Source organism: Oncorhynchus keta, chromosome 10, assembly GCF_023373465.1.
Source record: "Oncorhynchus keta strain PuntledgeMale-10-30-2019 chromosome 10, Oket_V2, whole genome shotgun sequence".
Taxonomy (NCBI): domain Eukaryota; kingdom Metazoa; phylum Chordata; class Actinopteri; order Salmoniformes; family Salmonidae; genus Oncorhynchus; species Oncorhynchus keta.
In genome coordinates, this window is record NC_068430.1 from 18,045,572 (window position 1) to 18,058,071 (window position 12,500).

The window sequence follows — 12,500 nt, forward strand, 5'->3', positions numbered from 1 at the left end:
CTCCATCCCTAGTGCCTGGTCACACCTCCATCCCTAGTGCCTGGTCACACCCTATCCCTAGTGCCTGGTCACACCCTATCCCTAGTGCCTGGTCACACCTCCATCCCTAGTGCCTGGTCACACCTCCATCCCTAGTGCCTGGTCACACCTCCATCCCTAGTTGAATTTTATCTAAATGAGTGATGAGAAGAGAACCGTCCAGCCCATTGGGTATCTCACTACACCACCATATGTTGTCTTGAAATATGCAGTCCGATGGAAATAAATTACGTTTATATTGTTATACTTCTGACAACTTTCTAGCTCCGCCCACAACTTCGGAACTTTCTCGCGTTCCCAAAAGGCATCGATTATTGAATCATTATTAGTTGAACACTTGACATGTCTGCTGTCATGCTGTGTAATTTGTTAATTCTGTCTCTTGTATATAATTACAGTGCCTTGCGAAAGTATTCGGCCCCCTTGAACTTTGCGACCTTTTGCCACATTTCAGGCTTCAAACATAAAGATATAAAACTGTATTTTTTTGTGAAGAATCAACAACAAGTGGGACACAATCATGAAGTGGAACAACATTTATTGGATATTTCAAACTTTTTTAACAAATCAAAAACGGAAAAATTGGGCGTGCAAAATTATTCAGCCCCTTAAGTTAATACTTTGTAGCGCCACCTTTTGCTGCGATTACAGCTGTAAGTCGCTTGGGGTATGTCTCTATCAGTTTTGCACATCGAGAGACTGACATTTTTTCCCATTCCTCCTTGCAAAACAGCTCGAGCTCAGTGAGGTTGGATGGAGAGCATTTGTGAACAGCAGTTTTCAGTTCTTTCCACAGATTCTCGATTGGATTCAGGTCTGGACTTTGACTTGGCCATTCTAACACCTGGATATGTTTATTTGAACCATTCCATTGTAGATTTTGCTTTATGTTTTGGATCATTGTCTTGTTGGAAGACAAATCTCCATCTCAGTCTCAGGTCTTTTGCAGACTCCATCAGGTTTTCTTCCAGAATGGTCCTGTATTTGGCTCCATCCATCTTCCCATCAATTTTAACCATCTTCCCTGTCCCTTCTGAAGAAAAGCAGGCCCAAACCATGATGCTGCCACCACCATGTTTGACAGTGGGGATGGTGTGTTCAGGGTGATGAGCTGTGTTGCTTTTACGCCAAACATAACGTTTTGCATTGTTGCCAAAAAGTTCAATTTTGGTTTCATCTGACCAGAGCACCTTCTTCCACATGTTTGGTGTGTCTCCCAGGTGGCTTGTGGCAAACTTTAAACTACACTTTTTATGGATATCTTTAAGAAATTGCTTTCTTCTTGCCACTCTTCCATAAAGGCCAGATTTGTACAATATACAACTGATTGTTGTCCTATGGACAGAGTCTCCCACCTCAGCTGTAGATCTCTGCAGTTCATCCAGAGTGATCATGGGCCTCTTGGCTGCATCTCTGATCAGTCTTCTCCTTGTATGAGCTGAAAGTTTAGAGGGACGGCCAGGTCTTGGTTGATTTGCAGTGGTCTGATACTCCTTCCATTTCAATATTATCGCTTGCACAGTGCTCCTTGGGATGTTTAAAGCTTGGGAAATATTTTTGTATCCAAATCCGGCTTTAAACTTCTTCACAACAGTATCTCGGACCTGCCTGGTGTGTTCCTTGTTCTTCATGATGCTCTCTGCGCTTTTAACGGACCTCTGAGACTATCACAGTGCAGGTGCATTTATACGGAGACTTGATTACACACAGGTGGATTGTATTAATCATCATTAGTCATTTAGGTCAACATTGGATCATTCAGAGATCCTCACTGAACTTCTGGAGAGAGTTTGCTGCACTGAAAGTAAAGGGGCTGAATCATTTTGCATGCCCAATTTTTCAGTTTTTGATTTGTTAAAAAAGTTTGAAATATCCAATAAATGTCGTTCCACTTCATGATTGTGTCCCACTTGTTGCTGATTCTTCACAAAAAATACAGTTTTATATCTTTATGTTTGAAGCCTGAAATGTGGCAAAAGGTCGCAAAGTTCAAGGGGCCGAATACTTTCGCAAGGCACGGTATATACTGTACTTTGGTTTATACTGGATTATTTAAGCATACATTTTTGTTAACTGTAATTTTGTTAGTTATGCTCCAACTTTCCCTCCATCTTATGCCAACATCAGTTATTTTTAAATCTTGGTTTCAATAGTTTATATTTTTTCTAAGATGGATAGGCTCTCTGCAAGGTTTTCTATATCTTACCTATCGTATGAACATCTTTTTATGACTCAAAACAAGATTACCTCAGGCCTCCCGCAGTGGTTAAGGGCGCTGTGCCACCAGCTGTGCCACTAGAGACCCTGGGTTTGCGCCCAGGCTCTGTCGCAACCGGCCGCGACCGGGAGGTCCGTGGGACAACGCACAATTGGCCTAGCGTCGTCCACAGCTACTCCTGTGGCGGGCCGGGTGCAGTGCGCGCTAACCAAGGTTGACAGGTGTTTCCTCTGACACATTGGTGCGGCTGGCTTCCAGGTTGGATGCGCGCTGTGTTAAGAAGCAGTGCGGCTTGGTTGGGTTGTATATCGGAGGACGCATGACTTTCAACCTTCGTCTCTCCCGAGCCCGTACGGGAGTTGTAGCGATGAGACAAGATAGTAGCTACTAAAACAATTGGATACCACGAAATTGGGGGAAAAAAGGGGGAAAAAATACAAATAAAAAACAAGATTACCTCAAGATTTACCTCGAAATTTCGTTATAAGTTGCAATGTAGATAGTATTTGAAACTATGTACATTGGTCAGTCCAAAATTACTTTTTAATTCTGTCATGGAAATAAATACATTTCCTGTTACCAAGTCATATACGGTTTTTGTGCCTTTAGTTTTCCATGTGGGCCAATTTATCGATTAATTCTGAAAAGCTATCCAGTGTCACGTAAGAAGCGGACCAAGGTGCAGCGTGGTACATTTTCTTTTATTGACATAAAATGTTGCCAACAAAAAAAGGAACGACCGTGAAGCTTAACAGGGCTATAGTGCCACTAACAAAGTTAACTACCCACACAGAAAGGAGGGAAAAGTATGATTCAGCTGTCCCTGATTGAGAACCATTCCTGCCAAAACAGAAATAAAGAAACATAAAAAACAAAACATGGAATGCCCACCCAAATCACACCCTGACCAAACCAAAATAGAGACATAAAAAGGCTCTCTCAGGTCAGGGCATGACAGTACCCCCCCCCCCCAAAGGTGCGGACTCCGGCCGCAAAACCTGAACCTATAGGGGAGGATCCGGGTGGGCATCTATTCGCGGTGGCGGTTCTGGTGCGGCACGTTGACCGACCATCGTTGCTGGCCCCGGACTGTGCACCCTCACTGCGGGCCCCGGACTAGGCACCCTCACTGCGGGCCCCAGACTGGGCACCCTCGCTGCGGGCCCCGGACTGGGCACCCTCGCTGCGGGCCCCGGACTGGGTACCCTCGCTGGAGGCCCCGGACTGGCCCATGGAGCAGGCACCGGACTCACCAGGCTGAGGAGACCTACTGGAGGCCTGGTCCGTGGAGGAAGCACGGGATGATCCAGGCTGGGGAGACCTACTGGAGGCCTGGTCCGTGGAGGAGGCACGGGATGAACCAGGCTGGGGAGACCTACTGGAGCTCTGGTCCGTGGAGGAGGCATGGAATGAACCAGGCTGGGGAGACCTACTGGAGCCCTGGTCCGTGGAGGAGGCACGGGATGAACCAGGCTGGGGAGACCTACTGGAGGCCTGGTCCGTGGAGGAGGCACAGGATGAACCAGGCTGGGGAGACCTACTGGAGGCCCGGTCCTTGGAGGAGGCACAGGATGAACCAGGCTGGGGAGACCTACTGGAGGCCTGGTCCGTGGAGGAGGCACGGGATGAACCAGGCTGGGGAGACATACTGGAGACCTGGTCTGTGGAGGAGGCACGGGATGAACCAGGCTGGGGAGACATACTGGAGACCTGGTCCGTGGAGGAGGCCTGGGGAGACCTACTGGAGACCTGGTCCGTGGAGGAGGCACGGGATGAACCAGATGAGACCAGGGCCTGGTCCTTTGAGGAGGCACAGGAGAACCAGGCTGGGGAGACTGGGAGGCCTGGTCCGTGGAGGAGGCACGGGATGAACCAGGCTGGGGAGACCTACTGGAGACTTGGTCCGTGGAGGAGGCACGGGATGAACCAGGCTGGGGTCCGTGGAGAGGCCTGAACCAGGCTGGGGAGACCTGGACCTGGTCCGTGGAGGAGGCACGGGATGAACCAGGCTGGGGAGACCTACTGGAGACCTGGTCCGTGGAGGAGGCACGGGATGAACCAGGCTGGGGAGACCTACTGGAGACCTGGTCCGTGGAGGAGGCACGGGATGAACCAGGCTGGGGAGACCTACTGGAGACCTGGTCCGTGGAGGAGGCACGGGATGAACCAGGCTGGGGAGACCTACTGGAGACCTGGTCCGTGGAGGAGGCACAGGATGAACCAGGCTGGGGAGACATACTGGAGCTCTGGTGCGTAGCCTTGGCACCACTCTTCCAGGCTGAATGCCCACTTTAGCCCGGCACCTCCAGAGCGCAGGCACAGGTCGAACCGGGCTGTGGGGGAGCACTGGAGATCTGGTGCTTGGCACTTGCACCGCTCCTCTTGGCTGCATGCCCACTTTAGCCCGGCATTTGCAGAGAACTGGCATATAGCGCACCGGGCTATGAGAGTGAACTAGAGACACCGTGCGCTTTACCGCATAACACGGTGCCCCACCAGTACCACGCTCCTTACGGTAAGCACAGGGAGTTGGCTCAGGTCTATACCCTGACTCAGCCACTCTCCCAGTGTGCCTCCCCCAAAAAATGTTTTGGGGCTGCCTCTCGTGCTTACTCCGCTGTGCCAACTCCTCGTAGCGTCGCCGCTCTGCTTTAGCTGCCTCCAGTTCCTCCTTAGTACGGCGATACACCCCAGCCTCTGTGCCCAGGGTCCCTTGCCTTCCAATATCTCCTCCCATGTCCATTCCTCCAGATAGTGCTGCTCCTCCCGGCCACGCTGCTTGGTCCTTTCGTGGTGGGTAGTTCTGTCACGGGCGTCGTAAGAAGCGAACCAAGGTGCAGCGTGTTGAGCGTACATTTTCTTTTATTGATATAAAATGTTGCCAACAAAACACAGGAACGACCGTGAAGCTTAATACGGCTATAGTGCCACTAACAAAGTTAACTACCCACACAAACATAACAATGTAAGACCTGTTTAAATGTATTCTAGTATTTTAAATAGTTTATGAAATATCATTGTGTTCATGTGCCAACACTTTAAAAATACATTTTTTTAACAGCTATTTGTTTTGAAAGCATTTGTCTGTATGTCACATGTTTCTCAGTTTTCTTAAGTATGGTTCCCAATCAGATACAACGATAGACAGCTGTCCCTGATTGAGAACCATACCCGGCCAAAACATAGAAATAAAGAAACATAGAATGCCCAACCAAATCACACCCTGACCAAACCAAAATAGAGACATAAAAAGGCTCTCTCAGGTCAGGGCGTGACACAAGGATTATTCCATAAGGTTGTGTTTCTAGGGAGTGATATTGGTTCTTGTAAAATGTATTTATTTATTAACCCCTTTTCCTCCCCAATTTCGTGGTATCCAATTAGTAGTTACAGTCTTGTCCCATCGCTGCAACTCCCGTACGGACTCGGGAGAGGTGAAGGTCGAGAGCCATGCATCCTCCGAAACACAACCCAACCAAGCCGCACTGCTTCTTGACACACTGCTTGCTTTAACCGGAAGCCAGCCACACCAATGTGTCAAAGGAAACACCATACAACTGGCGACCGTGTCAGTGTGCACTGTGCCCAGCCCGCAACAGGAGTCGCTAGTGCGCGATGGGACAAGGATATCCCAACCGGCCAAACCCTCCCCTAACCCGGGCGAAGCTGAGCCAATTGTGCACCGCCGCATAGGTCTCCTGGTTCCCGGCCGGCTGCAACACAGCCAGGGATCAAACCCGGGTCAGTAGTGACGCGATGCAGTGCCTTAGTTCTAGTGTTCTAAACTATGAAGTTGCTAATGTTTTTAGCTTTATCCTTTGAAAATCGACATAAAAATATTCTAGGGATGAGCATGAACATCTTCACCTTTATTTAACCAGGAAGGCAAGTTGAGAACAAGTTCTCATTTACAATTGCGACCTGGCCAAGATAAAGCAAAGCAATATGTACCCATTGTTCCTCTTTAGTGCATTTAACTACAGTACCAGTCAAAAGTTTGGACAAACCTACTCATTCCAGGGTTTTTCTTTATTTTTCACAATTTTCTACATTGTAGAATAATAGTGAAGATTTCCAAACTATGAAATAACACATATGGAATCATGTAGTAACCAAAAAAATGTTAAACAAATCAAAATATATTTTATATTTGAGACTCTTCAAAGTAGCCACCCTTTGCCTTGATGACAGCTTTGCACACTTTCTCAACCAGCTTCACTTGGAAGGCTTTTCCAACAGTCTTGAAGGAGTTCCCACATATGCTGAGCCTTGGGTAACGAGTTGATACAATTCCATGTCTGGAAGGTTAAAACCACTCCAGACTTAGGAAGATGTAAAACTGTCCTTTTATGAGTTTTATTTACCCATATAAAGTTTGTAATGACCCAGTATACTTTTTTAAAGAATGTCTTTGGTGGGGTAATTGGTATAACCAAAAATAGATATAAAACTTTGGCAGACATACCATTCTGAAGAGGTTGATTCTCGAAAATAAAGGAGAGCCGCACAATCTAAGAGCTCAGATGCAAAAAATGTAATGTCCAACGTTTCGACAGGCAAGCTTTCTTAATCACAAACACTGCAGGGTGACTCGTTTATATAGTGTCAAAAGACACACAGGTGTCTGTAACCATGGCCAAGTATGGCCTAATATCATTGGTTAATTCTCAAATATTAAAATGACATACAAAGAACATACAAAAAACTAATGTAGAGCATACGATCATAGAATCAATTTAGACTACATGAGGTTTATTCTACCTGGAACATTTATCAGAATAATATTTCAATGAATGAAATCTGCTTTTATATCGTTGAGTAATGGAATAAAGTTATCTTTATATATTTGTTGTTCGTTGTCACGTATTAAGCATCCCAAGTATGTAATCTTTTTGTGGTCCACTTAAAGGCTTGCTGTAGATCATGAGTTATTATTAATACTTTTCCACGTTCATTTTAAAGTTTGAGATTTCTGAGTATTCTGAAAATATTTTTTTGCAAAGGGTGGGCATAAATAATTACCTGAACATTTTTAGTTTAAGCACTTGCCACTAGTACAGGTCACATTGATCAAGGATTTCTCATATTTCAGCAAGGTTTACATTTTTACGGAAGTTTTATTTGAATTTCATTTACTCCCCTAAGAATTTGTAATTCCAAATGTTTTCTCATAAAACCTTGTTGTACAGTAGTGGAACTATCCCATTGAGTTTTGACAGAGATGACTCAGTCTCTATTACACTCCACACTGCCCTCTACCACTTGAATAAGCGGAACACCTATGTGAGAATGCTGTTCATTGACTATAGCTCAGCGTTCAACAATGTAGTACCCTCCAAGCTTATCACTACGCTCAGGACCCTGGGACTAAACACCTCCCTCTGCAACTGGATCCTGGACTTCCTGACGGACCACCCCCAGGTGGTGAGGGTAGGCAACAGCACATCCGCCACGCTGACCCCTCAGGGGTGTGTGCTTAGTCCCCTCCTGTTCTCCCTGTTCACCCAAGACTTCGTGGCCTCCCACGATTCCAATACCATAATTAAGTTTGCTGACGACAAGACAGTGGTAGGCCTGATCCCCGGTGATCAGACAGCCTACGGGAAGGAGGTCAGTGACCTGGCCGTGTGGTGCCAGGAGCACAACCTTTCCCTCAATGTCAGTAAGAAAAATGATCTGATCGTGGACAACGGGAAACGGAGGGCGGAACACACACCCATCCAGATCAACAGGGCTGTGGAACGGGTCGAGAGCTTCAAGTTCCTCGGTGTCCACATCACAAAAAAATTAACATAGTCCACACACACCAACACAGTCATGAAGAAGGCACGACAATGCTTCTTCCCCCTCCGGAGGATGAAAAGATTTGTCATGGGCCCTCACATTCTCAAAAGTTGTACAGCTGCACCATTGAGAGCATCTTGACTGACTGCATCACTGATCGGTATGGCAACTGCTTGGCATCTGACTGCAAGGCACTACAGAGGGTAGTGCGTATGGCCCAGTATATCACTGGGGCCAAGCTTCCTGCCATCCAGGACCTCTATACCAGGCAGTGTCAGAGGAAGGCCCTAAAAATTGTAAAGACTTGAGCCACCCAGGTCATAGACTATTCTCTCAGCTACCACATTGCAAGTGTAACCGATGCACCAAGTCTGGAACCAACAGGACCCTGAACAGCTTCGTCCCCCAAGTCATAAGATGCTACATAGTGAGTTAAATAGTTAACAACATAGGTATTGTCCCCCCTTTGCACCAACTCTTTTGACTCATCACGTACGCTGCTGCTACTGTTTATTATCTGTCCTGTTGTCTCGTCACTTCATCCTACCCATATGTACATATCTTCCTCAATTACCTCGTCGACGTTACCGGTACCCCATGTATGATTATGGATTTATTTCTCGAGTTATTATCTTTGTATTATTTCACTGTTATTCTACACTTGTTGTTTATGAAAAATTTGACAAATAAAATTTTCTTTGATTTTTCATCTTCTCACTAACCAATTCCCCCTTCTCTCTCTCTCTCTAACCAATCCAATCCCCCTTCTCTCTCTCTCTCTAACCAATCCAATCCCCCCCCTTCTCTCTCGCTCTCTCTAACCAATCCAATCCCCCCTTCTCTCTCTCTTCCTCTCTCTGTCAGGATGAGGAAGAAGCCGGAGTTGGGGAGTATCCGTAGAACCTTCCGGGTGTCTGAGGGAGGACAGGGGGGTGACGTACCCCCAACGGGGGCGACTGGTGGGGGTGTGAGGACGGCCAGTCTGCCTGTGGGAGGGGCTCTGGTGAAAGAGGGCGGTGACAAACGACCAGTCAGCGCCCACAGTGTCCTCAACTCCTCCATTACACGCCACTCCTCTCTCAAGACCAAGGTAACTTTTTATGACTGCTGGGTAATATTATCTATCATTATTGTTTTGCTGATTGTAAGGAGTGTTATTTGTTGTGCAGGTGGAAAGCCCTCAGTTCCGCAAAGCGACCACAGCGGGGCGCTCTAAGAGCTTCAGCAACCACAGACCTCTGGACCCTGAGGTCATCACTCAGCTGGAGCCCACCTCACAGGTTCGCCCACCTCTGACCCCTCACCTCTCAGCCCTACCAAATGTGTGTGTGTTCTGATTTGTACTCTGTCTGATATCTCCTTATCTGTTTCAGGATATCGAGGCGGCTATGAGAGAGCTGGAGAGGCAGAGCAGTGTCCAGCACACACACACCCCCGACGTGGTGCTGGACACTCTGGAGCAGCTGAAGGGTGTGTGTGGTGGAGGAGGAGGGGGTGCATCAGAGCCCTCCAGTCCCCTCCACTCTCGTCTGCTGAGGGACAGCGACGGCGCAGGATCTCCACACTCACACCCTCTCCAACGCAGCGCTTCGTCCGCTAGCGACGTCCCCTCCTCCTTCCGCCCTTCCTATCCCAGGAGCACCCTGCCCTCCTCTCTCGCCTCCTCAGCCCTCTCTTTCTCCACTCCCTCCTTCCGAGAGCCTCGTCCTCCAGCCACGCGGCCCAAGCCGGTGGTCTTCCCCAAGGGAGGAGGAAGCAGCAGTCCGGCTATGGGGTCCCCAACCTCCACTGTCCCCCCTCCTCCCCCACCCCCACCCCAGCCCAACGACAAGTCCTGCCCCGCCTGAGGAGTGACATCACACACGCTCCACTTCCATACACAAACCATTGCCCCATCTCCCCTCACCCAATGACAAGTGGGATAGCTCTCACCTAGGATCAGCTTACCCTCCCAAACAAAGCATTATGGGAGTTAGACTGTATAAAGCCTCCATGACTCAAACAAGGGATCAAACGAACATACAGCATGACAATAAAGAGACATGGAACCTGTGCTGTATATACTGGTGTGAGGTGTGTGTGTGAGAGCGTGTGTGCGTGTGTGCGTGTGTGCGTGTGTGTGTGTGTGTGTGTGTGTGTGTGTGTGTGTGTGTGTGTGTGTGTGTGTGTGTGTGTGTGTGTGTGTGTGTGTGTGTGTGTGTGAGCGTGCCTGTGTGAGGTGTGTGAGAGCGTGCCTGTGCGAGTGTGCATGTGTGTATGTGTGTGAGGTGTGTGTGTGAGCGTGCCTGTGTGAGGTGTGTGTGAGCGTGTGAGGTGTGTGTGTGAGCGTGCCTGTGTGAGGTGAGTGTGCCTGTGTGAGGTGTGTGTGTGAGCGTGCCTGTGTGAGGTGTGTGTGAGCGTGTGTGTGTGAGCGTGCCTGTGTGAGGTGTGTGTGTGTGTGTGTGTGTGTGTGTGTGTGTGTGTGTGTGTGTGTGTGTGCGTGCGTGCGTGCGTGCGTGCGTGCGTGCGTGCGTGTGTGTGTGAGGTGTGTGTGTGTGTGAGGTGAGTGTGTGTGTGTGTGTGAGGTGTGTGTGAATGAGTGTGCCTGTGTGAGGTGCGTGTGAGCCATCCTGGACAGAAAGAGACAGAGATGGACAGACAGATGGATGGATGGAGAGAGCAGTGGAATGCCTCTTTCTACATGAAGAGAAGAGGACCAGGCTATGTCTTTGATCCTCCTGTGTGTAGGAAAGCTGAGTGTTGTGGTGACTCGTTCTAACAACAACGCTCACCAGTATAGCTGCTATACACCACGCTCTTTTCTACTGTATTCTACTAGACTGTATTCTACTATACTATTCATCAGGGCTATTCAATTAGCACCCCTCAGGGGCCAAAGGAATGCTGCTTTACTTTTCTAAGTGGAAGTTGTAATGTAATTGATTGGCCAGAGAGCCCAATCACCAATGTCCCAGGTGTGTATTGATGGGGCCCTGCAGGACAATAGTTAAAAGTCCTTCTCTACATTCTGTATTTACCCACATAATGCAACGCTTGTCTAGCTTTCCAACAGCACCTCCTGCTGGTGTTTATGTGCACGACATGGCTGTTCTCAATAACCAACCTTTCTTTAGCAATAAGAGTCTGACAGACTCATCAGCTTAGCAGCATGCCAGGCCTGCTGCTTCTCTCTCCCTTAGATTCCCAGCATTAATATACGCTCTGTTACAGAAGTGGAATAGACACACACATACACATGTGTGTGACGTGTGTGTGTGTGACGTGGCAGCTAAATGCCTTTCAGGTTCTCCTCGCATGCTGGGGCCACAGCAGTCGCAGTGCTGACTGACTGCATCTATTTTCAATACTACCAAACGCGCCTCTTACACCAGCTTCACACAAATTATTACTCCAGACAAAATCAGCAAAAAGGGTATTTTTACATGTATAGTTTATTAACCATGGTGATAACTGGACATGTGCAGATGAGGAATCTCAGTGAGGTGGAAGAGTTTGTTTAGATACAAGCACAAACAAACCTCGTCAAGCGCATTCATAAACATTACTTTATGCTTATTTTCTTCCACTTCTTAGTTTATCCTCAGAATATGTAATACTAAACTGTGTGTGTGTGTGTGTGTGTGTGTGTGTGTGTGTGTGTGTGTGTGTGTGTGTGTGTGTGTGTGTGTGTGTGTGTGTGTGTGTGTGTGTGTGTGTGTGTGTGTGTGTGTGTGTGTGTGTGTCAGTGACCCTTCACAACTCTCAGAAGTCAGCGTTAACCACTCATCATTAAGGGAACCAACTAATGCCTGCTCTTTGGAGACATGGGGACCAACAGGATGGGACACAAAGACAGCAGAACCTGTGTCACCAGAGCCACTCTGCTACCAGTATCACTGATCACTAGGCTTAATGTTTGTGTGACTGACTAGTTCTTAGTCCCAGCCGCTAAAGTCAGAGGACAACAGGAAAAGTGTCACACTGTCTCCTCTGTCGCTCCTCTTCCAATAGCATTGATGTGTGTAATGGCAGACCGGCATTCGATAACTGATTGGAAATGATGAAATGATATACAGGAACAGCCCTGAGGTCTGTTTTGTTGTGCTCGTCTTTAAGAGAACTTCTGCTGTGACTCCCTAACTGTCTGTTGCATCATGTGGTCAATCTCCAACCGGTCCTGTCCTGTCTGTCACTGTGGTAGCATTTTCTGAAGTCTGAACTGATTCGTCAAGGGGAGGAGACAGAATGTTTTGATTGGTCAAGGTTAGTGGGAGGCGGCAGGATGCTTTAGTTATTGACAGCTTTAACACTGTCTGAGACCAGGATATTTAATGTCAGGGCTTCGAGATCCCTGAGGCTAGAAAAGCAGCAGACACCTCTCCCTATCACCCTGCTCTCTCTGTACGTTTTTCCTCCTAGCATTCTGCCTCTTCCCACAGACACACTAATATCCCTCCGTGTGGTTCCTTCCTTATTCCTT

At 47.9% G+C, this 12,500-nt stretch overlaps 2 protein-coding genes and 1 long non-coding RNA gene across 13 annotated transcripts in view; 1 reads left to right on the forward strand and 2 right to left on the reverse strand.

The window, feature by feature from the left end:
• LOC127932154 (uncharacterized) overlaps positions 1–487 on the reverse strand; it is a 3,270-nt gene extending 2,783 nt beyond the window's left edge. The window contains exon 1 of one of the 2 annotated variants that reach the window (XR_008144392.1): positions 99–487. This is a non-coding gene — a long non-coding RNA (uncharacterized LOC127932154). The other variant, XR_008144393.1, reaches the window with a different exon arrangement.
• Positions 1–12,500, forward strand: part of LOC118389629 (SLIT-ROBO Rho GTPase-activating protein 2-like) — a 179,993-nt gene that overhangs the window by 166,820 nt on the left and 673 nt on the right. For 3 of the 4 annotated variants that reach the window (XM_052526582.1, XM_052526584.1, XM_052526583.1), the window contains exons 22-24: positions 8,906–9,131; positions 9,211–9,321; positions 9,415–12,500. The exon at positions 9,415–12,500 is cut by the window's right edge and continues 673 nt beyond it. In XM_052526582.1, the coding sequence (XP_052382542.1) occupies positions 8,906–9,131; positions 9,211–9,321; positions 9,415–9,888 (811 nt within the window). In that variant the 3' untranslated portion in view covers positions 9,889–12,500. The remainder of the gene's footprint in view (positions 1–8,905; positions 9,132–9,210; positions 9,322–9,414) is intronic. The other variant, XR_008144391.1, reaches the window with a different exon arrangement.
• LOC127932153 (uncharacterized) lies at positions 2,039–4,498 on the reverse strand. Of its 7 annotated transcripts, none has more exons than XM_052526600.1 (2): positions 4,396–4,498; positions 2,039–3,967 (listed from the first exon to the last, which is right to left on the reverse strand). In XM_052526600.1, the coding sequence occupies exons 1-2, from the start codon at positions 4,492–4,494 to the stop codon at positions 3,374–3,376; spliced, it is 693 nt and encodes a 230-aa protein (XP_052382560.1). In that variant the 5' UTR covers positions 4,495–4,498; the 3' UTR covers positions 2,039–3,373. The 7 variants fall into 7 exon arrangements, with proteins under 7 accessions (XP_052382560.1, XP_052382561.1, XP_052382558.1 ...); XM_052526601.1 differs by having other exon boundaries at positions 2,039–3,859; positions 4,342–4,498; XM_052526598.1 differs by having other exon boundaries at positions 4,342–4,498.